This window comes from Neophocaena asiaeorientalis, unplaced genomic scaffold (genome assembly GCF_003031525.2).
Source record: "Neophocaena asiaeorientalis asiaeorientalis breed wild unplaced genomic scaffold, Neophocaena_asiaeorientalis_V1.1 scaffold134, whole genome shotgun sequence".
NCBI lineage: Eukaryota > Metazoa > Chordata > Mammalia > Artiodactyla > Phocoenidae > Neophocaena > Neophocaena asiaeorientalis.
The window spans coordinates 11,158,910-11,184,753 of record NW_020185339.1 but is presented as its reverse complement, the minus strand read 5'-3'; the positions used below and the strand labels follow the sequence as shown (position 1 = coordinate 11,184,753).

At 41.5% G+C, this 25,844-nt stretch overlaps 1 protein-coding gene and 1 pseudogene across 4 annotated transcripts in view; both read left to right on the top strand.

Moving 5' to 3' along the window:
- The first annotated feature begins 863 nt into the window (after positions 1-863).
- On the top strand, positions 864-5,533 carry LOC112394409 (E3 ubiquitin-protein ligase RNF114 pseudogene; annotated as a pseudogene).
- Positions 5,534-6,485: 952 nt separating this feature from the next.
- The window catches only part of TPH2 (tryptophan hydroxylase 2), an 89,517-nt gene continuing 70,158 nt past the window's right edge, over positions 6,486-25,844 (top strand). Inside the window, exons 1-5 of one of the 4 annotated variants that reach the window (XM_024736765.1) lie at positions 6,486-6,589; positions 8,908-9,079; positions 11,633-11,816; positions 11,927-12,027; positions 16,799-16,866. In XM_024736765.1, the coding sequence (XP_024592533.1) occupies positions 6,486-6,589; positions 8,908-9,079; positions 11,633-11,816; positions 11,927-12,027; positions 16,799-16,866 (629 nt within the window). Of the gene's footprint in view, positions 6,591-8,907; positions 9,080-11,632; positions 11,826-11,923; positions 12,028-16,798; positions 16,867-25,844 lie in introns of those variants that run through there. The other 3 variants (XM_024736767.1, XM_024736766.1, XM_024736768.1) reach the window with 3 other exon arrangements.

Sequence of the window (25,844 nt, the reverse complement as noted above, 5' to 3'; positions counted from 1 at the left end):
TTCAATTCTTTCAGAAGTGGGATTGCTAAATCGTATGGTAATTCTGCTTTTACTTTTTTTTTAATAGATTAATTTATTTATTGGCTGCATTGGGTCTTCGTTGCTGTGCGCAGGCTTTCTCTAGTTGTGGCGAACTGGGGGGCTACTCTTCGTTGTCTTGCAAGGGCTTCTCACTGTGGTGGCTTCTCTTGTTGCAGAGCACAGGCTTCAGTAGTTGTGGCTGGCGGGGCTCTAGAGTGCAGGCTCAGTAGTTGTAGCGCACGGGCTTAGTTGCTCTGCAGCATGTGGGATCTTCCTGGACCAGGGCTCGAACCTGTGTCCCCTGCATTGGCAGGTGGATTCTTAACCACTGCGCTACCGGGGAAGCCCCACGCTTTTACTTTTTTGAGGAGGCGCTTTACTGTTTTCCGCGGTGGCTGTACCATTTTATGTTTCCCTCAATAGTGCAAAAGGCTTCCAATCTCTCTAGAGGGGGTTTTTCTCTATATATATTATTTTATTTGGAGAGTTCATGTCCTGCATCAGCAAACATCACTGAATTACTCTCAAATTACTGTTCCCAGCTCTAATCTATTTCCCAAATTCCAGTCTCACATTTATAATTGCATGCTGTTTAAAGTCACTTGATAGTACTGCAGTCAACTCAAATTCACTGTCCCTAAAACTCCTGTTTTTTTCCCAAAACGTATTCCTTCTTCAGAAATAGTGGAAATACTACTATTTACAACATGAAAGCTTGATAATTTAATCTGTTTCTTATATGGGAATTCACCTATTTCAGAAGTAATAGGTCCTCGCCCCGCTCCGTCCCGCTTCGCCCACCCCCCACCTCCTGCCTTTGCCCTGCGCCCCCGGGCGGCAAAATGGTGGCGCAGCCGCAGGACCGAGATAGGGTAGTGTGTTGCTGGCCAGGCCCGGGCCCGTGGCAGAGGCCGAGACCCTGGGCCACTTCCGGTGTCCCATGTGGCTCGAATACAGTTCAGGTGCCGCATGGACACGTCCTTTGCTCTGCATGCCTGCAGGAATGTCTGAAACCAAAGAAGTCTGGAGTGTGTCACAGCACTCTAGCACCTGGCTTCGGAGCCCTGGAGCTCCAGCGATAGATTGACAGCACAAGCACAGAGACTTCTTGCCATGACTGCTCTAAAAACTTCTTCCCATCCAAGATCTGGGCGCACGTGGCTACATGTTCCAAATACCAGAATTACATCATGGAATGTGTGAAGACCACCGCCATGGATGCATTGCTTCAGCCAAGGAATGTCCCAAACCGTTATACTCTCCTTGTCCTTACTGCCCTGAGAAGAATTTTGATCAAAAAGGACTTGTGGAACACTGCAAGTTATCCCATAGCACAGACACCAAATCTGTGGTTTGTCCAATATGTGCCTCGATGCCCTGTTCCACTACCTTCTGCCATTTTTCAGGCAACTTCATAATTCCATCTTCCCAAAACTTTTTATCTTTTTGAGCAAAGAACTGTTCCAGGTGCCATTTAGTCTTCCAGGAAATTGAAATTTTTTCCATTAAGAGAATTTTCTAAAGACCGAAATAAATGGAAATCCGAAGGTGCAACGTCTGGTGAATACGGCGGATGAATCAGAACTTCCCAGCCAAGCTGTAACAGTTTTTCCCTGGTCATCAAAGAAACATGCGGTCTTGCGTTATCCTGACAGAAGATTATGTGTTTTCTGTTGACTAATTCTGGATGCTTTTCATCGAGTACTGCTTTCAGTTGGTCTAACTGGGAGCAGTACTTGTTGAAATTAATGGTTTGGTTTTCCGGAAGGAGCTCATAATACAGGACTCCCTTCCAATTCCACCATATACACAACATCACCTTCTTTGTATGAAGACCGGCCTTTGGTGTGTTTGTTGGTGGTTCATTTTGCTTGCCCCACGATCTCTTCCATTCCATATTATTGTACAGTACCCACTTTTCATCACCCGTCACAATTTGTTTTAAAAACAGAATGTTTTCATTACATTTATTCGTTTTGGTCTTTTAAAATTTATTTTATTTATTTTTGGCTGCATTGGGTCTTTGTTGCTGTGTGCAGGCTTTCTCTAGTTGCAGCGAGCGGGGGCTACTCTTCGTTGTGGTGTGCGGGCTTCTCATTGCAGTGGCTTCTCTTGTTGTGGAGCACAGGCTCTAAGCACGTGGGCTTCAGTAGTTGTGGGACGCAGGCTCAGTAGTTGTGGCTCGCGGGCTTAGGCTTCAGTAGTTGCAGCATGCGGGCTCAGTAGTTGTGGCTCGCGGGCTCTAGAGCGCAAGCTCAGTAGCTGTGGCACACGGGCTTAGTTGCTCCGCGGCCTGTGGGCTCTTCCCGGACCAGGGCTTGAACCCGTGTCCCCTGCATTGGCAGGTTGATTCTTAACAGCTGCGCCACCAGGGAAGCCCTCATTACATTTAAGTAGAGAATCACATGCGGAAATATGGTCAAGGAGGGTTTTTTTTTGCTTAACTTATGTGGAACTCAAACATCAAAGCGATTAAAATACCCAAGCTGGTGCAAATGATTTTCAATGCTTGATTTGGATATTTTGCAGGCTATCTCCTGCGTGGTATAATGTTGATTGTTCTCAGTTAATGTGTCAATTTGATCACTATCAACTTCAGCTGGTCTACCTGACCGTGGAGCATCGTCCAGTGAGAAATCTCCAGCACAAAACTTTGCAAAGCACTTTTGACACATTCAGTCAAGTCACAGCACCTTCTCCATACGCTGCACAAATCTTTTTTTGCATTTTGGTTGTGTTTTTACCTTTCTTGAAATAATAAAACATAATATGCCGAATATGTTGCTTTTCTTCTTCCATCTTTAATATTAAAATGGCTACAGAAAAATTCACCAATTTTGATGTCTTTTTTAAAATACATGCTGATATGACAGCTGTCACATACAATCTAACAAAATTGTTTTGAATGAAGTTAAAGACACCTAAGTGCTACTACAGACATCGTATAGAAAAAAACCGAATGAAACTTTCGGCCAACCCAATACCTTAGGGGCGTTGAAAGAGGCTTCTAGGAGGTGTTGCCTGAGCTGAATATTTAAAAATAAGTTTGTATTTGTTGAATGGAATGGGAGATAGTAAGGAGGTGATTCCAGGTAGAGAGAATTAATATAAGAAAATATATAGAGAACTGTTGTTGCTCAACAATGATGGAGTGTGGGTTTGGGGCAAGGGTGCCAGTGAAAGATAGACTGAAGAGGAATGTGGGATCCAAATCCTGATAAACCTTGAATGGCATTCAGTGGGCTTTTCACTTTATCACCTTATCCTGTAGGGGAAAGAGATCAATGGGAAGGGCTTTGTGCAAAGCAATAGCATAACCATACTGGTATTTTAGAAAAGTAGCAGCTCAGAGGAGGACTTTAAGACTGAAGGCCTAAACCACTTAGGAGTTGAAATATAGCCAGGAGATATGACCTGGATTAAGGCAATAGTGTTAAGCATGCAGTGAGAAGAAAAAGAGATGTTAAGGTGTAAAATCCATAAGACAACATGTCTACTTGGATGTGGGAGCAGATAAAAAGGTGCCAGAATAACTCCCAAGTTTCTGACTTGGGGGACTGGTTAAATTATTGTGTCATTCATTGAACCAGACCACACATAAATAATAGCAATTTAAGAAAAAAAAACTCTTCAAAGTTAGATCTTATACATATTGCATGTGAATGGCCAAGTGAAGCTGTCCAGTAAGCATTTGAGTATATGGGTTTAAAACTTGATGAGACCTAAGCTGGTTATAGAGATTCAGGTATTGTCAAATAACTGAATCTATGTGATATAGCTTCACTCACAATATATTGTTTGAGAAGAGAGTCAAGAATAAAACCCTGGGGAACACCAAATTTAAGAAACAATTAAAAAGAAAAAAACACAAAAAAAGAAAATAAAAAAAATTGTCAGAGAGGTAGAAAAAGGAACACCAAGGGAAGATATAAGTTTTTGGAAGACAAATATTAAACTTGAAAGACAGATTGAAGGACTGATTATTTGGAAATTTGAATGCCAGGATAAAAAAATTATATCTACAAAGGAAGCATTTATTATTTTTGTATTGGGACTATAGCCTAATGAAAATGATGCCTTAGTAAGATGTAGTCTAGGCAGGACAGTCTGTTAGAGGGAAGAAAATTGATAAAGGCTTCAACTAGAGTGGTGGCAGTTATGACTAGAAAAAGGAATGTCAAAATAAAAATCAACAAGTAGTTGGTGACTCGCTGAATATTATTTCTTTTTTTGGATAAATTATGAAATTTATTTATAAAATTTTTCCTTTTAAAAGCCAGAACATAACAAATATCACTTTCTGGAAACTCATCTTATTAGAAATATCAATAACATTGAGCAGTCTGTCCTCTGTGCTTCTAATGTCTTCTGCAGAGAATTCAATGTATTTTATTTCACTTACTTATTTGACGTATATTTCTTTCAGCTAGGCTGTGATTGCTTGAGGGTAGGTACTGTATCTCATTTATCTTTGCATCCCCAGGACTCAGTTTCAGTGGCTAACAGAGTGGGTGCTTAGCAAATCTTTACAGCTTCCCAAAATTACACAGCTTCCCAAATCCTGTTCTAGCTGAAGTAATCCATGTATGGTTTCTTGAGCCTACCTTGAGGGACCTTGTTACCTACTTTCTTGAAAGTACTTTCTTGAAAGTTACCTACTTTCTTGAGTTACCTTGTTTGGAATACTCAAGGGGCTGTGTAATGTAATAGTTGAGAGCGTGGATTTTGGAGCCAGACTGCCTGAACTTAAATCCTGCCTCAGCCACTTTTTAATTGTGTAAACCTTTGGCAAGTTACCTAAATTCTTTGTGCCCCAGTTTCTCCTTATATAAAATGGAAACAGTAGTTACTGCATTCTAAGTGTGGTTGTGATGATGAATCACATTTTTATCTAAAAAAGTGTTTAGAATAGGAATTGGCAAATACTAAGCACTCAGTAATATTAACTATTATTATTATTACTTCAATCAGTGTATTTATTTAATGTTTATTTATTTATTTTATTTATTTTTGGCTGCATCGGGTTTTCTTAGTTGCGGCACGCGGGATCTTCATTGAGGCGTGTGGGATGTTTCATTGCGGCATGAGCTCTTTGTTGTGGTGTGCAGGCTTCTCTCTAGTTGTGGCGTGCCTCTTCTCTAGTTGTGGTGTGCGGGTTCCAGAGCACGTGGGCTCAGTAGTTGTGGCACGCGGGCTTAGTTGCCCTGCGGCATGTGGGGTTTTAGTTCCCTGACCAGGGATCAAACCCGCATCCCCTTCATTGTAAGGTGGATTCTTTACCACTGGACCACCAGGGAAGTCCCAACCAAAGTATTTAAACTTCACTTTCCTATTAGGTTATCAGAGCTGATTTTTAGAGGAAATTCAAGCCAAATATTTAATATTTCAAAAATTAGATCAAGTAATAATTATGTCCCCTCCAGACTCCGGAAACAATTAAAATCCAGTTAATTTTTGCTCAGCCATTCCTGTTTTGAAAAATTTTCATCCTGTTTTCTATGTAGACAAGTAGTGCCAGTCCTAGGTTTTGTTTAGTTTTACAGTCAAACAAGTCCATTTGGTCAAGAGTCTTCCATCCTTCAGGAGGCTGGTAATATTTTCCATGGTTATTTTATGGCTTACTAAAGTTTGAATAGTAAGTACATCAACTGATATGTGCATTTCAAATTGTTGGACTTGTTCTAGTTTCAAGTCATCAAAGGAATGACTATATGGGCATTTCATTTCCTTTTCCTTCCCACTTAGGAAGATTCTAGGGTTAGTGTCTCAACTATATCTATATGTGGCTAAATCACAGCCTCACATTTCCTTTACAATACAGTTGCCTGAACATCATTGCATAGTGGCATCACGTGATTGGAAAGCAGTGTATTTTATGAACGCCATCACACACACAAGTGCACACACACACAGTTATAACACATCAGATCAGAAAAAGCTTATTAACATAAAGTACAATGGCTTAGGGATTCTGCATTTGCTGATCTTTCTTGAATTATTTTCCTTGGAAAACTTTGAATTCATAGTTACCTAAAGGCTGAGGTTAACTTGCCAGTAGCAGATTTGAGAGATGAGAGCTAATGTCAGGGGATAGATGTTTTCTTTTACAAATAACACCGTTAGATATTGTTCTCCACCACCCATGCCCAAACTGCTACTCGACCTATGAAACAAATAGCACCACAAACACAGATAACCCCAGGCTTCAGGTCTGTAATCTGACTGTGGCCATCGGCAGCCAGAAATGAGTTTCTTTCTAATCAGCCTTCCATCAGTCCCCAGTCACTCATATAAAGGAGCCTGGGGAGGGGAAGATTCACATTGCTTTTTCTTCAGCACCAGGGTTCTGGGCAGCGCCCTGAGAGGTCCACTGCTCGCACGCCTCTTCTCTCAATCTCCACCAGCGCTGCTACTGCCTCTCTAGTCCCCCCCTGCTGCAGAGAGAGAAAATTACATCGGAATCCATGCAGCCGGCAATGATGATGTTTTCTAGTAAATACTGGGCAAGGAGAGGGCTTTCTCTGGATTCAGCAGTGCCCGAAGAGCATCAGCTGCTTGGCAGCTTAACAGTGAGTACTGAGTAGCTGGCACTCTCTAGAGGAGTGTTTTCTAGGGTAGCGATAGTTATCCTTGCCATTTGGACACCTGCTGTAAACACCTCAATTCTTTCCTCTATCATCTGTCTAACCTGCCTCCACTCTTCCTTCTCTCTCCATAAAGTAAAGTGGGTGTCCTGATCGCTATGTGCTAAACTTCCTTTCCTCAAAGTTTATAAGTTGAAAGTAAAGAAGTTCCCGAACATTATGAATGAGAGGTTGTATAAACCAATCAATGTCTTATATCAAAACCAAAAAAAAGTGTGCAGAATTTTGAAAGGCCATTTATTATGAGTTGGAACAGGGAGAAGAAATTAAATAGATTTCTGTGGTTCCTGCAAGATTATTGTGTCTTCTGTACCCCCTTCCATCTACAAAACCTGGTCTTTAAACACAAAGTAATATTTTCTGTTTTTGTCTGTAGGTGCTGGTTGTTGGAATAAGAGAAAGATCAGATTCCTCTCAAAAGTTTTCCTGTGTTCCTTATTACTCCATTATTTTTCAGTTTAACTGATGGAGTAATGAAAGCAATACATCACTTATTTCAATGTTTAAGGCAGTTTCTGTGTTTAAACAATAACAGAATAAAAATAATATTTTGCAGGATTTTAGATCCTGATATGGGGTAATAGTCATAGGATTTAATAAAAAAGATAGTGAAAGAAAAATGTATTCAGATTTCTAGTTATTAAAAATATTAAATGATATTTCATTACTGTCTACCAGAGTTTATCAACCAATTGAAATTTAGTCTGTATCATAGAAAAATCTGTTTTAGTATTGTAGCTCCGAATATGTGCCAGAGGGTTGTATTGTACTGGTATATTATCACTCCTAAAAATGTTGAAAAGTAATCAGGGCGTAAGTTTTGGAGAACTGTTTAAACCAATTTGCAAAAATGAGTCTAAAAACGTACATAGGTTTTCTAACATTTAAATAACATGTATATTTGAATGTGATATTACAATGAGGAATTCTGAAGCCACAATGAACTGCTAGAAGGAAAACAAGGAAAACTCAGAGTTATGGTTAATGTATAATAATACTTTCATATAAAAAATGCTACTTAAATATATAAGATCTGTGGCAGATGTTGAGAGTACTACAACATTTGAGCTTTTAATGACTAAACAGACTGTCAAATGCCAATGCCTATATGAACTTCTCTCCCTCAAGTCATAAATTATAAAATATTTATTTCTATGACATATAAACCTAGTGAGTGAGGCAGTAGAGACTGTGTGAAAATAAAGCCAGTAGAGAAATCAGAGGAAGAAAATAGCAAAGCACTATTCACTGGGTTCCATATCAAATGTACATTTTTCAGTTTCATGAGGAAGTAATAGGTTGGAATGACTGCATTCTATTACTCTCTGCCAGGGAGAAAGTTCTGTTTGCCCGGTTCTTCATTTGCATATAAAGAACACAAAAAAGTACACTCTAATTTGATTTGTCTGTTAAGTAAAAGTTTCCAGCTTTTTAATTGTGTATTTCTGGCAATGCGATCTGAGTTTCTGGAATCTGCCATTTTTGTCTTTAGCTAATAGACTAAGAGCCATTACTTAGTCATGTATTATAGTATTTGACTGGCCAATAAAGTGGTAATCTTTTCCAGTTTCTCAGATTCTACTCTTGGCTCCTGATGATGAGCTAGTTCTTTCTTTTCTTTACTTTTTTCTTGTGGCTGAATTTTAATAGCCACTTTTCAGATATCATCTGCTGACACAGATGGCCTTAATTGAATACACTCTGTGGCGAACTTCTGCAGATAGATTCACATTGACAGTGTGGATCTAATTACAGAATGTAAGGTGATCAATTTTAGTGCCTGTCCTGACATATTTCAGAACAAAACGAATATTTTGTTTTTAAGATTTAATCGAAACAAAAATTATATGTTTAGTCTTAATTTTGTTACGTTTAGTAATTAATATAGCTTCTATATGATTCAGCTAGGCTAACAGATCAAATTTCATCCTGTAAAATAAACCTAGAAAGAAAGACAGGAATTATTCATACATGATACTTTATACTTTATGATGATCAGATTTTTGTTGCTATTAAAGTGAAGCAAGTATGATTCCCCTTTAATTTCAACCACTGGTGATATCTTTGAGCATTGGAAAATAGTGTCCCTGAGTAAATTAGACTTGTACGAAAGTTATGAGTGACTTGGCAACTTCTCCTCGAGCTTGTGTGATTGCTGGGGCTTCCAGCGTATAAATGGAATGTCTGAAAAAGGATCTAGTTGTAGAGAACTCTGGAATCCTAACTAATATTTGTGTGTGTGTGTTTCTACGTTCTTGAAGCTAAATAAAACTAACGCTGGCAAAAATGATGATAAAAAAGGCAACAAGGGAAGCAGCAAAAGTGACACTGCTACCGAGAGCAGCAAGATGGCCGTTGTATTCTCCTTGAAAAATGAAGTTGGTGGATTGGTCAAAGCACTGAAACTCTTTCAGGTGAATGTAAAATATCATTATCTAACTTTAAAGCCGTCTGTGTGCCGGGTTACAAACTTGTCATCTGTTATGAAATATTACTGAACCATTTCTGAGTAATGTGTTGCAAATTTCAAAGAAACCAAGCTTCATCAGGCTTTACAAGACAAGTTGGTCTGTCAAACAAAGAAATAAGCAGATTCGTGGAAACCGTGTTTTATTAATTCAGCGTCAGCCTATTAGTAATTCTGCACACTGTTGCCAGGTGAGGAAGTCGGTAATTAAAAAGTGTGAGCCTCACACCTGGAAATGCAAACACAAAAGCGGTCAAAGAGGGTATCTTTAAACATCAAGAGCCTTCAGCCTGATTTGATTTGTTCATATTTGAATCGTGCACATGTCCTAGAGCACATTTATTGCATAAAATGAGATATATTAGTATAGGTACTCGATATTCCCCGAAGCCCCATTGTTTGAAGAACTTAATGTGTCTTTTGTAAAGATGAGTCATTCTCCTTATATATGAGCTAGGGCTAGCTCTCTTTTTATCTTGTAGAAATGTAGTAGCCTTTTCCTAAGCCCAGGTGGGTGGTTTGTAACCTCAAGAAAGAGCCCCGTTGAGGGGGAGGTTATAAAAGGCCAGGAAAACTGTTGCCTTTTTGCCGGGGCACACCTGATGGCTCCCCTACCCTTCAGCAAGCACCTCCTTTGTCAGTGCATTTTGTTTGGGGGCACAGGCTGTGATTAGAGCTGTAGGATAGGGAGCCTAGCTCTGCATGGTGCCTTGGATTGCTGGTGCAGTGGAAAGAGGGTTGGAATTGCAGTCAGAGGATTCAGACCTGTGTTCTCCTGGCTTGGCTAATCACTAGCTGCTTCCTAGGTTCAATTGCTTCATTTGTAAAATAGCAGTAATAATTCCCACCTAACAGGGTTGTTGTGATGAAATAATATGAGTGGAAGTGCTTTGTAAAGTGTACAGATATGAGGCATTATTGTGATGCCTCTCTGATGACCATAGAGGGGGAATTAGCAGCCTGTTTTTGCAAATATTTCCTTGTTCTCTTTTGACCTTGAAGAAAGGATCAGGCACCATAAAGAGTGGTAATGGAAATCTGGGGAAATATTTTACGCATGATTATATCATCCAGCATTGTCTCCATACAGTTCCCAAAGGCAGGGCAATTCAATTAGACAGCTGGGTGCAGTGGAAAAAATCCCTGGAGAAGGAGTGAGCAGCCATGAGTTTTCACTCGGCCATCAGCTAGTCATGGGGTCTTAGTTACATCACTTAACCCATCTGGACCTCAGCTTCCTTGTCTAAAAATATCCACTTTGCTTCAACCAAAGGACATTAAGAGCCCAAAGTGACACAGTGTGTGAGAAGACTCTTGAACTTTGAACCTAATGTTAGTCTTACCTTTATTATCTGCCGATTTAGAAAATATGGCATTATTGCAAAAGTTATTAAAAACAGAAATAGAGCATTTAGTGTCCTGGTCAAAAGACTAGTTTCTTTATACAGAGAAGGATGCCATGAGATTTTATCTTAGTCTGGTACCGGAAACTACCTATCTGCTGCTGTGCTGAAAATTCTGAGGTCATCCAGGAGTGTACGTGGAATTGTCCTCATAATCAGAGTGTATCATGGAGTGCTGGGGAGGGATCTGCTTATTTGGGGGTGGGTTAGGGTGGAGAGGAGAACTTAGTCTTCAGTTAACTCAGGACAAAGGAAGACTATATCACTGGGAAAATTTAAACCTGAGGTTTAAGTATTAAATTGCTGCCCTTCTAGGAACACCTTATTGTAAGAGCTTTTACCCATGAAATCCATCATGATAGTTGCAGCAACATATCCTTGGATGAAGCTAGCCTGGAGGTTGCCGAAAGAGACCAGTTACTAAGTGGTTCCATTAAGGATTCTTCTTTTTTTTGCCTGCAGAGATCCTTTCTTAGCCACTTTTCTTGCTTCCTTTTTTTTTGTTCCCCTACAATGGAGCCACGCCTTGGCCAGTGGTTCCCAAACCTCAGTCATTTTCATATCACCTTCCCAGTTTCTGCCTCATTTGCCTGCTATTCATACTATTATTTTTTCCAAGATTTTAAGCTTTATTTCAAAAAGAGATGTTATACTACTAGAAAATCAGTAGTTTGAGTTTTAGGTTTTTTTTGGAAAATATATAAAAATAAATAAATAAATAAATCTGGGGATTATATGACAATAAACTAACTTCCTCCCAAACAATCATGCATACCACCAGTGGGATGTGGATTGATCTGGGAAATGATAAGGTTCATAATTATCACACATTTTATAGGGCCCTTTATATATCTTAATGTCCTCCCCTTGTTAAAAATGAGACAGGAAATCCTACGCACAGTTAATATTCTTATTAGTAGAGACAATGGTTGGAAAACATTTCCATGTTTCAGTCAAGCAAATGGTGAGAAGGTTGTCTTTTCCTCTTTTGTGGGCACTTGGTACCTTTTTGCTTAGGAGTTGGACAAGAGCAGCCCATGGCATCCGTTTTATTGTGCCCTGAAGGTAATTAAGAGATGTTGCTTATATTTCCACAGGAAAAACATGTCAACATGGTTCATATTGAGTCCAGGAAATCCCGGCGAAGAAGTTCGGAAGTTGAAATCTTTGTGGACTGTGAGTGTGGCAAAACGGAATTCAATGAGCTCATTCAGTCACTGAAATTTCAAACCACGATTGTGACGCTGAATCCGCCAGAGAACATTTGGACAGAGGAAGAAGGCAAGGCCAGTTTTTGCTTGTCGGGTGATTTTGCAAATCTGACAAATGTTGCAAAGGGGAGAATACAATCTGTGAGCTAATATTTTGAACCTGCACTGTGTTTCCAGCAGAGCTAGAGGATGTGCCCTGGTTTCCCCGGAAGATCTCTGAGTTAGACAAATGTTCTCACAGAGTTCTCATGTATGGTTCTGAGCTGGATGCCGATCACCCAGTAAGTGTGCAGTAAAATCCATTCCACGTGTGCTCTTCCAGCTCTGCCCGTCTGCCAGGCAGTGTGCCATTTTCTGTGCTGTAATGCTGTATTATAGAGCAATTTATTATTTATTCCCCATAACTGAGAGCAGACTTTAAAATGATAGTTTCCCTGTACATAGGCGTTGGCTGGAAGCGGGTTAGAAGGATGGCATTTCCACCTAGCATTTACTTTTAAAAGGGTTGGAGAGAGGAGGAGGGTATAAACCTTGGAGAATATTTCTGTAGAATTAGACAGCCTGAAATATACTTGAAGATGGTGACCCTTGGAAAAACAATGAACTGAAATTGACCACCTCGTTGGGAAACTGGGAAGGACTGTAGGCATTAAGGGGCTCAGTGAGACAGTAAAATTCTCCTTGCTATATTCCTTGACTGGAGGTAGTAAGGGTAGAGTAATGTGGTGGACTTCAGTCTCAGTGGAAAGGCAGAGGGTGATAGAATAAGACCATAATGGAAGATGCCTCTCTTTCCCCATCTACCCTGAATCTATTTATCGCCATCTCTCCTCTACTCCAATAAAAATGACCACCTTTAAAGAAATATGATATGTAGTAAGCATTTCCCATTATTCCCTCTCTCCCCCTTTACATCAGTTTTTATTTAATACGAGAGGCCTGGAGCCCCTTTATGGTTGGAATGAAGTACAGTTAATAGTCTGGGAGAAGCAATCAATATACTCATTTGTTACAAGCAACTTTTTCCCCCTGTGCCCCTTCTCTAAAAATGAGCATATTAAAGGGTGAAACCCAAGCAGATTGGTCATGCTTATAGGAGACTTTGCGGTCTGAGGGTAATGGTTTTCAGATATTCATTTTATTTAAATGGAAGATATCTGGAAATCTGATAGACTGTAGGCAGTGGTTCTCTAAGTGTGGTCCTGGGACCAACCACATCAGTATCACCTGGGAGCTGGTTTGAACAAGCCCACACTTCAGTTTGAGAACCATTGCTTTAAAGGAAACTGACAACTTCAGCAAGAGGGAATTTCTCAGTCGAACCAGTCTTTTGGTAAAAATACAAATTCAAACCAATTCATAGCATACCATCCAAACAAATGGTCAAAAAAACCTAATTCAATTTCATGATTTTCAAAAAGCTGAATTCGCTCAAAGACACAGTGTGTTATATTGCCAGCATAATTCCCAGCAGTTCACATGTAAGCTCCTGAACTTTAGAAAAATACTCAGAAGTGTTTTTAATAATCGGCCATTTGTTTCTCTTCCCCTTCTCCACCTCAGAGGAGTCAGAATTAGCACAGAAGCCTGATTTAAGAGCTTAGCAGTAACAGGACTGCCCAGACACCAGCTGTTAATTTGCAGGATGACCTTGGGCAAGTTCCTTTACTTCTGCAACTCAAATTCTTTATGTAAAAAGTGGAAATAAAATGCTTATTGAGCTCAAAGCGGGTGTTTGAAAAGCCTAGTTAATAAAACAACTGGAAAGCATTTTGGCAAGAGTGAATGCTTAATTCCAGGAAAGGAAATGCTGTATTAAATCATCCTGATCAATGCCTGGACGGTAAAGGATTTTTTGCTAACCTCTTATTTCCAAATGCTCCCCTTAGTCTAGTTTGGAAATTACTCAGCCTGGAGAAGGGGGTTAGAACAACCACAGGAACCACTGACCTTGCTGTGAAAAAATTTATTCTAATACCCAGCATAAATTTTCCTGGGCTTAATTTTGTTCCATTACTCCTAATTACACCCACCTTATGATACCTTCTCTTATTTTCTATGCAGCCATTTGAAATAATTGCAAGTACTTAGCAATCTCCTACCTCACTCATCATTTTTTTTTTTACCGTATGTATTTCTTTTATAAGCACACCAAATATTCATTATGCACAATTTGATATTGGTAAGTTGGTGGTTTTTTATAAGTTATTATTTGATGAAGATAGAAAAAAGTTTCTAAGGAATTTTTGTGCTTGGGAATAATTCCAGTCCTAAGGCAGGGATTATTACGTTAGGATGGCACTCTTGTGCTGAGATGGCTCAGAAGGGGCTTGGAATGTGTCAGGCTGCTGAGGCTCCCTAGAAAGGGTTAAATATGTAGGTCCATGCATCTTAAATGTTAATGGACAAACAGATCACGTGGAGGATCTTTGCAAAATGCAGATGGGTGCACCTGAGATTCTGCATTTCTAGTGAGCTCCCAGTGGAGGCTTACAGTGGAGATCTGCGGACCACGCTTTGAGTAGCAAGGATCTACACTGAGAGGGTCTTTCAAAGTGTGATTCAACGTCCCTGCATAAGGTGCTTATTAAAAATGCAACATGTGGAGGCTCATCTGAAGCCTACTGAATGAGAACTTCCAGGGACCCTGGAATCTGCATTTAAACAGATTTGCCGGAGATTCTGATGAACTCTAAAGTTTGAGGACTAATGTCCTAACTCAGTGATTTTCGGCCCTAGCTTTCCATTCAGATAATCTCTGGAGAACTAAAAAATTTCCTATGCCAGGGTCTCACCTCAGAGCGCTTAAATCAGAGCCTCTGGGAATGTGTCCAGGTTTGGAGTGTTATTTAAAGCTCCGCAAATGATTCCAGTATTCCCCCAGGTTGACTTTTTGGGATAGCGAACGTACATTCAGCTGAGCACTTTTGGGTGCCAGCTGGGTCTTGATTTAAATCAAGTTCCTCTTGATTTAAATTGAGAGAGGAAGGGTGGTGTGCAGCAGATACTCTCTGGGTGCTAGTGTTGCCAGATTTAGCAAATAAAAATATACGATGCCTAGTTAAATTTGCATTTCACATAAACAACAAATTTTTTTTTGTATAAGTATGCCCCAAATATTGCATGGGTGTTCTCTATTTTTATCTGGTAACCTTACCCCTGGCATCAATTTAGAATGGCTGGCCAAGGAATGCTGTGTCTCTGTAATCGCTAGTGTAGCTAGCATCCCTGCCTTGTTTTGCCAGTCCACAGTTCAATGCTGGAAGCTCTGGTTCACCCATAACACTTGTGTAATCACCGCCACACTAGGCTGATGAGGCGTGATGAGTAAATCACTCTCTTTCATGCCTGGAAGGGGTGCAGGTGTTTGCCAAAGAGAGATACTCGAGATTCTCTGGGAAGCCCAGCAGATTACGGTGCTGTCACCATGGTGTCCGGTTTGGCAGGAACCAGGGAACAGATGCTGAGCTTTTCACATAACTCTTTTCCTTTTGTCACGGGCTGCTTTCTTTTTGAGTAATCAAGGTGCTTGGAATTCTTGTTTACCACCACCAGGTTGCTTGGTGTGACTAGTGAGTGTTGAAATTCATACTTTCTAGTGACCATGTCTACCCTCTATGGCATAAGACCTTTTCTTAGCTCACATACCCATTTGTAAAGGTGGTCACACATTTTGTAACTATGGTCACGAATTTTGCATATACACATTTGAAGGCTCCGCAAGCCTGCCTATGAACTCCTGTTTAAAAACTCCCAATTTGTAGCAGAAGAAAGAAAGTTCTAGCTTTAAGGGCGGGGGTACTTCACTTCTGCAGGGCCTTTGGGTGACCTCAGGGCACTCGCTCTCTCCCTCTGTTAGTGACCTTTTGTCTTTCCTGAGAGAAAGGCTGTTGGCAATGGACGTTCTTTGTTTCTGTTCAGCATACGGTCCTGTGAAGATTTCTAACCGCAAGGCCAGTTCTCCTTCAGCTGGAAGAGAGAACAGAACGAGTTTCTCTGAGTTGAGGTTCCTCTTGAGCAGCCCCCTTGCGTAAGTGTCTGAGTGGACACTGGGTGAGCAGAGGTAGTCCAGGCCTTTGTGGGCCTGTCCCAGTTCTCCTTCCAGAGCCCACGACCCCTGCAGCCTGTCTCCTTGCCTGGCCTCCCTTCTCAGACTGGTCAGCATGTCCTGGTTTCCCTTTGGGTTTTCAGGGTTGAGCAGGTAAGAAGTTAAATTGAAACAGCTCCTGCTGGGCTTCCAGCTGTCTGAACAAACAACCCTGCAAAGAACTGATTGTCTGAAACTACCTGAAGGAAAAGAAAATGGAAAGTCTGTTGGCAAGAGGAGATGCTTGAGTAAACCAGGAAGTCCTCTTAGAAGGATTCCACTTGATGGGAGAATGGCAGACAGGATGTTTAATTTCCCAAGTGCATGATGATGGGTAAAATCTTGAACTTGGCTGAAGACTAGTCAGAGCTATAGGAACTCAGGGGAATGGAGCTAGCCTGCTGTCTTGCGTGGATCCCTTGTAATCGATTTTGCATTGTGTGGCTGTACTCATAACATACAGCAAAACCTCTTTATTCATCCTAATTTGGGGTGTTGATGATTATTTTGAATGATAGAATTTTAATACATGTACACTTATTGGTAATTTACACCAAGCAATTAAATTTAGGTTCTTTGTGAAAAATCCATGTTAAAGGGACCTATTTTAATGAACAGATAAGATTAATTTGTAATTAAGATCAATTACATGTAAATGATACTTGAAAACCAAAGGATATTTGTCACAATATCAGTTTGCTTAACTAAGCCGTTCTGCCTACTTCATGGAAAGGTTAACTTTAGTCTGAATTCCCACACATCCCAAATTAAGACAGCCCAAATTTAATGAGGTTTTACTGTAAGTACAATTCGCTTCTGCCTGTGTCATCAAGGTGGTTATCCAAGGAAAAAAATTTACATTTGAATTGGACACTCAATAAACATCACAGTGATTTTTTTTTAGGTCTTCTGCAGCTAATTTTTTTGGCAGTCTGTTAAATAACTTAATCTCTTTTCTGTTTAAGGGATTTAAAGACAATGTCTATCGACAGAGAAGGAAGTATTTTGTGGATGTAGCCATGGGTTATAAATAGTAAGTACCTGTGTAACTCTTTCCTGTGACTTGTTGCTGGTGAGTTAGGAAAAACACATGCTGTGTTAAACAGACCTGTCTTCTCTTCCCTTTAACTTTTGCAGAAAGTAGACATGAACCATTTTAAACACTCACCAGCTCTGTAGGCTTTCAATGCCAACACGGACATTTGACATCCGGGATATAATTGTAAAATAATGAGAGCTGCGGGCCACATACCAAGTGCTACGTTTTCACCATTGTACTCATAGCTCAGCTTAGGCAAGGAGCCATCTTTGTACACTCTTCAGGGCCTGGAAAATGTGTTTTCATTTTACTTTTTTTTTTTTTGTGGTACACGGGCCTCCCACCGTCGCGGCCCCTCCCCGCAGCGGAGCACAGGCTCCGGACGCGCAGGCTCAGCGGCCATGGCTCACGGGCCCAGCCGCTCCGCGGCACGTGGGATCTTCCCAGACCAGGGCACGAACCCGTGTTCCCTGCATCGGCAGGCGGACTCTCAACCACTGTGCCACCACGGAAGCCCCCTAATTTTACTTTTGACTTGACTTTTCAGTAACGCCCTTCCATGTCCAGCTTCCCCAGTGAAAGTAGAGGATTCAGCAAGAATGGTGAAAAGACTCATGTAAGCAGCCATAATAGAAATGTCTTTGCTTTACAGGAAAAGGGAAGCTTCCTATAAACTGGAGGGTTTATGGAAGAGTTTCATATCCAGTCTGGGATCAGTGTTGGGATGGAACTGGAGAGCCTCAGGACTGGGCTGAGGACTGTGCATAGTGCGTGGTACTAAGTGGCAGTGACAGGAGGTTTGTGACCGGCAACAATGCAGTAGTCGTGACCGCAGGCCACACCTAGAAAGCTGGAATGGATGTTAGGCCTCTGTTTATTCTGCTCACACTAATAAAGCTTACAGACCGTTGTAGCACAGTCACTGTCTTTCCTTTGGTATGAATCTTCTGATCAGAACAAAACGTAAATCCATACCTGGTAGGGAAGTGTCTTTCTTATTCTAGTTGAGACTAGTGAGAATCTTGACTGTCCTGTAGGGCAAGTTTGTCTTTGGTGAGAATTTAGGACATTACACGTGTTACCGCGGGTACCAGTGTTTGCTTTTTTTTTTTTTAAAGGAATCTGACATAGGTGCTTAAAGCAAAGTGAGAGGATTCCCAACCACACCTTTGATTGAGAGTCATTTGCTCATTTCTAACCTCCTTTGATGCTTTGTTGCTCTTCTCTTCCTTCTCCCAGACATCCTTCATTCTTTCTCCACCATGCTTATTAGCATGAAAACCAAGATTCTTTGGCAGACACTTTTCCACGTTTGTCTACTCCAGCCCCATCTCCTCTGTTCCAGGCAGGCTCTCGACCCTCTTTAGACAACTGTGACTTTCTGCCCCCTTACAACGTCAGCATGCTCATGGCTTGTCCTGGCCCGAGCCCAACCTCATGCCCCCTTTTTACCCTCAGCACCATCACTCACTAGATCCATCTCCCAGTGTTTCCCAGGCAAATGCCAAGAGAGGACTCTGATTGGCCACATTCACTTTTTCACATCAGGCCCTGATAAATGGAGCTTTAATACTAGTACCCCTTGGATCACAGATCCTCCCTGTGGAATCAGGTCATATCTGCATAGATGAGTGTAGGCAGGACAGGCCTTTGGGGCATGACCTGCCTAGGACTTGGTAAAAGCGCAGTTCTTGGCAGAGACTTTCTCTTTAGATAAAACAGATAGATAAAAATGTATTTTGTACATAGATGCTGTATGTAATGTATTATATATATAAGGACAAAATATGTATGTATGTACATAAAAGATTTTGTTAGCATGGTGACCAAGGGACTACCTCAAATATTAGTTATTTCTTCTTACTAGAGCCAAGAAACTGGACAAGGACAAGCTGATAATGTGGTGGCACTAATGAAACTGGTATGTGAGTCAACCAGTTTCAAGGAACATTGATAATGGGGGGTCTTATGGTTTTTAAGAAAACACACTTATGTGGAGAGGAGAGGAAAAGAGCATATAGTTAAAACAATGGAGGGTGAGGCCCTCAAAGTGTTAACAAGAGTTTGCATTTGCCATTTTCCCTTAGCTAAAGCGTGAAATTGAGGTGTGGTGTCTATGGAAGACAAAAGTAAGAACTGGAGGTTGGACGTGGTGGAGGTTTTATACAAAGGAGGGCTGCATGCAGGTAGAGCATTTCAGAATCTGGTCCCGGTTTGGAGGTGCCTGACTCTTAGTTCAGGAGGCTGAGGTAGGCAGGGCACCACCAATTCGTCATTATACAGGGAGAAACCACTCTCACAGCATGCACAAAACTCCCCCTGTCATGACCCCAGAGAGGCCAAATTACACTATTCGGTGGATACAGAGTCAAAGCAAAGGGTGTTTAGCTAAGGGAGTTTGGAATCCAGGGACATTAACCCTCTCCCCTGGACAATGCTGGCTACGTAGAGTAACAAAGTGATTAAAACCTAGGGTTTTGGAGTCAGGCAATGTGGGGTTCAAGCTGTAGCTCCACTACTTCCTAGCTGGGTGAGCAGCCTCTCTCTGCCTCTCAGGTCCTCCATCTGGGACGTACGTCAGGATCACGAAAGAGAATGCATATGCTGTGTTGGGCATGGAGATGGCACGTGATTTGTGATCATAAGTGCCTGTTACTGCTATTACATCCTCCCTCTCCCTTTCCTCAGGCTGTCTTCAGTTTCCTGTTTATCTACTGGTTTCTTCTTTAGCTATGTTAACGCCATTGTTTATGCTCCACCTTAGCAAATACTATAGCTCAAACGTCCGTAGAAGTAATCCTTGAAAGGAAACTCCTCCAGTTTCTCATTTAAAGGCTGCTCATATACTGATACTTTTCGTGCTGACCAACCTCGCTCTTTATGGGGAGATTTCATAGAAAGCGATCGTATTCCCATTTGTGGGTGCGGGAAGCTGCCAAGATACTGAGAACAGATCGCCCATTGCCTTAGGTGTTTCTTGTACGTGGACAGTGTGAGGAAAGTGCCTGCCAGGAGTGGTTAATCCTGGAAAACACAAACCTAAGACTTGAGGAAAGTAGAGAGAAAAGGATCGTTCCTTAATGCCCCTCATGCCATCATTGCTGTGGCTTCTCTGAGTATGACCTTGAGAATGGATAAGGGCTAGCCATTGTGTGTGTGTGTGTGTGTGTGTGTGTGTGTGCGCGCGCGTGTGCGCGCACATGCGCGTGCAAGCTCATGCAATAGTGCTGGTGGGGTGGGGCACAGGTACTCACAAATCCCAAGTGGGTCTGAGCCATGGTCTCCAATGTGCCATGCAGTAAGGAAGGTTTCCTTTCGGTTTAACAGAAAATAAAGATGCAATTTCTAATTGCAATACGTATTTTTCTAGTGCTGATGGCTTTCCGAGTGAGCAAAGGAAAAAGACGTCAATACAATAATTACTTAAAATAAGCTCATTTGTGTGGCTTCTGGCAGCGTGCTGCGATCTGATTTTCCAAACCAAAGCTTGGAACCACACTGGCTTGAAGAGAAGATTATCTGAAATTGGGGTGGTCCTGAAAAATCCAGCATGTGCCGTCTCTGCAAATATAGTTTGGTAATACTAAAATTAGGGACTGTTTGGACATGGGGAAAATAACTCAATTCCCTGTTGGTAATTCGTTCAGGTTTATGGGCACTGAGAAGAAGTCCAATATATGGTGGTGTATTTGGTGGTGGTGTTGTAGCAATTGGCAGGATGGAGTCTGAGGTGTCAAAAGATCAAGAGAAGGAAAAGAAGAGAAATACAGAATAATGTATATTGAAACCACGGCCAAGAAGCCCTCTGGGGAATTCGTGTTGAATACTGTATTTTCTATGATAGTCTTGAGAGGATAAAGCAGGGGGAAAGAATCAACACAAGCAGAGAAAAATGAAAACAAATTCTACTCCATGATGGGACAACAGCAGGCTCAAAGTCTGTGTTACCATGAAACCTAAAGGGGAGAGGGAGTGGGGACGTTCAGCCTGCTGGGAACTGTTGACAGGTGCCACTCAGGGGAGTTTCTGATTGACAGCGTTGCCAAGAAACAGGATTGATTACCCAGAGGCCCGCAGACAGACCTGAGCTGCGGGGCCACGAGGGTCTGGAAGGCCTAACTGCCTGACCAGTAACAGCAGAGGAAACATTCATTAATGCAAATATCATTCTCCATAGCAGACCTGAGAAGGAAGGCTGGATGGGGAGGGCACTGTTTCTAAAATAATCGGTGAGACAACGGGCAGATCACACCCCGTCCTCCTCCACCCAAATAAAAGAAATCCTAGTATAAACAGAAAAAGAAGCCCCCCGTGATTAGACAGTGTGAAGGGCCTATAGATGTGCACTTCAGATGAAATGGAAGTGCTTGGGGGAGGGGGACAGATGGCATGAGGGGGAAGAGAAAATTATGACTGTGATAGTGTAGCTGTTAGGTTTGTCTGAAACCCTCCAGTTCTCTGCCATTGGCACCTTCATATTTTAAGCCTGGCATTAGCTTTGCTACGTTTCTGTAGGTTTCACCATTGCTGTATTGTTGGGGAAGAAAACTCAGTAATATATATTTTTTCAGCTGACTAGTTATAAACACCTTTTTCTTTGGGAGCTACTGTAATGATTATTCCTCAACAATGGGCATGCATATTTAATTTAATTATATCTTTGGTGGGGGTAGCCGTAGTTATTTCAATCCATCTTACTGTCTTGGAAAGAGGCCCCGAGCTCTGACTTTAATTTTGCCACTCTTGTTTGCTTAAATTGAATACTACTGTGATTGTGTTTTGTTATGAATGTGTTTTCTTCTGGTTGAAATCGAGGTGGTATATGAATCTCATGTTCTTTTCATGGGGTTGCTTCCTCTTTGATTTATTATTTTGTTAGTCCATGGAATCTGAAATGTAAACAGGTAAATGCAAATATCAATGAGTAAGGTAAACAAGGGAGTTCCAATATATCAGAATTTGCTGAAAAGTTGAAAAAAGTTGAAAATGCAAATATCAGTGAGTAAGGTAAACAAGGGAGTTCCAACATATCAGAATTTGCTGAAAAGTTGAAAAAAGTTGAAAAAAAAAGTTGAAAAATTCCCTAATTTGCCAAGAAAACTCATTTGATTTCAGATTGAGGGATCCAAGTGATTCCTTAACATCGCTCAGCCTCAGTAAAATAGAGACAATAGTATCTCCTCTGTAAAATGGAGATAATAGTATCTCTTCTGCCTCTCTGCCAGGACTGTTTTAAGGGTAAAATGAAATCAATGGAACATTGCTCTATGGTGTACTTTATTGTTACCTTTATCAAAACAATAATGAAGGAATCTAGACCAAAAGCTTGGGGTTTACTCAGACCCCTGATCCACTTGGAGGGCTTTTGTTGCTTTCTCCAGTTTCTCTTTTGATCTGAGAGACTGTGTGGAGTGGTTAAGAGTGCAGAAATTGGAGCTGGACTGCCTGGGGTGAATTCCAGCTTCACCACTTACCAGCTGAATGACGCCTGCAAATTATTTGTCTTCTGTGCCTCAGTTTCCTTATCTGTAAAGTGGGGATAACTCTACCACTGCTCTGTAGGATTGTTGTAAGGATTAAATGAGCTAATATATCAACAGCACTTTGAACACTGCTCAGGAACTGCTGTATAAGTATTTGCTACTACTGTTACAATATTTTTCTCACTTCAAACCATCTCTCCTTTTTGTCTATCCTCATGCACCAGATCTTTTTATTACCCTTTGGTGAATACCCTTCTTCACTCCCCTTGGCCAAGGCTTTCTTTAAGCCCTGACTTCCGTCTGATTTTTGTACTGTATCATTCATTGCTGTGTAACAAATGACCCCCAAATTGGGCAGCTTAAAACAACAAAGTTATTATCTCACAAAGTTTCTGAGGGTCAGGAATTAAAGAGCAGCTTGGCTGGGTGGTTCTGCATCAGGGTTTCTCATGAGGCTGGAGTCAGAGTGTTGACCAGGGAAGCAGTCATCTGAAGGCTGGATGGGGGCTGGAAGATCTGCTTCCAGTATGGTTATTCACATGGCTGTTGGCAGGAGGTCACAGTTTCTTGCCTGAGTGTCCTTAAGATATGGCAGCTGGCTTCCTCCAAATCAAGTGGCCCAAAAGAGAACAGGGCAGAATCTACCATGCTTTTTATAACCTAGCCTCAGAAGTGACTTACCATCACTCCTGATATACTCTGTTGGTTTCATAGCCCAACTCTGATACACTGCGGGAGGGGACTACGCACAGGCATTGATACCAGAAGGTAGGGTTCATTGGGGACTGTCTTGGAGGCTGGCTACCAAATACATTTAAATTGTGTTTAATTTTATTTCTTTAAGACCCTCCCTAACTGCTCTACCACAGTGGGTACTAATGCATTTTCTGCAGAACTAATTCTCATGAAAGCAGAGGTAGCATGGTGTAGCAGAACATGTGGCAGAATGTATAGGCTTTGGAGCTAAACAGAACTGGGTTTGAATTCCTGCTCCATCACTTACAAGCTCTGTGGCTGTGAGCACTGACCTAGCCTCTGGGTCTCAGTGCCCTCATCTTAAAATAGGCACAATATCTACCTTGTATGGTTGGGAGGATTATCAATGATTACAGGGCTGATTGGTACAAACTGGTGTTGAATCTGTGATAGATATGATTATTATTATCAAGTGTTAAGTAGCTGATGGTTCCTCGATTCCATGTAATCGTCTGTTAAGCTCACCTAAAATGAACAAAGTACCTTAAGGAGTGAACGAGTTAGGGAATTTCAGGCTCCATGATGGACTGGGTTAAAGGAGCTTTTAAAAAAATATGTGGTGTGTGTGTGTGTGTGTGTGTGTGTGTGTGTGTACACTACAGTTTCAGGTAACTCATGCACACAGCTTGCTTCTTTAGTCTGAAAAATTGACTCTCTCGAATGCCTTCGCAGGCCAGTGAGTCTCAGCTAAGGTTAAAGGGAGCAGTTGGTGGCTGGGCTGTGTTGGACTCATTTCTGAATGGCTGATGGTGGTAGAAATGTTCACCAAAGCTGGACTTCTCAGCCGTCAGGCTCAGGCAGTTTTAGCTTCCTTTTGTTAAATTCCTGCCGCGTGCTGGACATTGTGTTAAACACGTTGCTTATGGTCTCTCGTTAGCCTCACAATAAGCCTTTGAGATAGGTGCCATTACTGCTCTCATTTTGAAGATAAGGAAACTGAGGTTCAGAGACATTAAGAAACTTACTAAAGGTGACACAGCAGATTGTGTCACCTGCATAAACACCAGTTGTTGATGCTTTAATTTCTCTGAAACTGAGTAGTAAATTGAAGAGTAGAATGAAAGTAAATATTTTGTAGTTCTAGTTTTATTTCCCAGTGACCAGAATAGTTTCTGAATAAGATCACTTTCACGGGTACCTCTCTTATAGAATCTAAATGTCTTTCTTTGCTCAAGAAGGCACATCTTTTCTTTCCTTCTTCTCCTTTTTGGTCTGGAAGTGGCCATAGCACTTCCCTTTGACATAGGTGGCATCATACACAGGTTGACTATAACAGTGACAGAACGAAGGGACTTGGCATTTTAAAAAGTCATTCTTCTCTTTACAGAATTCAGCATATTTGAAATGCACATTTCTTGTGTGTACTTAATACACTTCAGACTCTATGGAGACCGTCTGACTTCAAGGCTGCGCTGTCTCTCCGAGGCGCCCAGGACAGGCGCCCAGGACATCTGCCTGGCCCTGGCGTGTTAGAGCCACGTCCTCGCCCTGCACAGTGACTTTGTTCTGCTCTCTCAGGCCCTGTGCTCATCTCCTTCCACCCGAAGCCTGACCCTCGTGGGATATATATCGGCTGAAAATAAACACAGCTGGGCTGAGGCTTGAAAAACAATTGCCAGGGATTTGTCCCTCTCTGGCTTTTTCTAGTTGCTAGCCTATTTATTTCTTGATTTTTTGATTTACAAAATTGCACCCTTTGTGATTCATTTGCTTGGAGTGTAAGTACACAGCTAAACAGAAGCTCTAAAACAAAATAGCCCCAAATGGGGACTAGCATATTTGAAAAGTGCAATCACCCAGCCCAGCAGGCTCATTCAATTTGGGCGAGCTTGTGAATTTTCTACTCAGCCCCATCGGGGAGAGAGAGAGAAAATTCTCCCATTCAACATGGAATAGTGATGATTCTAACCTCCTCTTCCCATCAAAGCAGAGAGGGGCATTTTCTTACCACCTTCTTTCCTCCCACCCACAGCCCCAAATACCACGTGTTGTCAAGTGAAACCTTCTGGGGCTAAGATTCAGTAACATGCGGTGCATTCTAAGTTGTTGAATAGATACATAATTGTGGAATGGATTTGCCTTGGAATAAACATATTGGGCTTCCAAGCCAACATCTCACTTTTCAGGAGGTCTCCTCAGTTTTCCCTTCACTAGGTGGCTCAGCAGGAGTCAGCCATAGGTTTGTACAGAAAAGGAAGGAAATGGATGATAGAGACAAAGGCTCCAGACAGGTACGGGGTAGAGCTGTTTGCTGCCCCTCCTCTTACCTCTGGATGCCCAATGCTGTGCATACTGGGGTTTCCCTGCTCATAGGTAGCTGTGATGATTTAGTTTACGTGTGAGCTGGAGGATTACTGATGCAGAGTTTTTCCTAGGAGGCATTTGCAATTATTGCAAATTGCAGAAAAGTAACTGGGGTGGCTCCACCTCTCCACCTTTCCAGAAATTTCAGTTGACCGTAGCATTTCTCATTTCATGCAAGAAGAGGCATGGTTTATGGATCCTGCTTGGTTTTAGAACGTAGCTTAGAGGAATACATTACTAACAGGGCTCGTGAGTGCCACATTACCGATTTTTAGACAGACAAATCTTAATTGGAAATATAAATAGAAGGTAGAGGAAGAATGAAAGGGAAAAGTTATGCTTCCTTAGTGGGAAAAGAACTTAACGGGGGTTGCAAGTTTTATCCTTAATAACATTTTCCTTATCAGTTTCATTGGCAGATGGTCACCT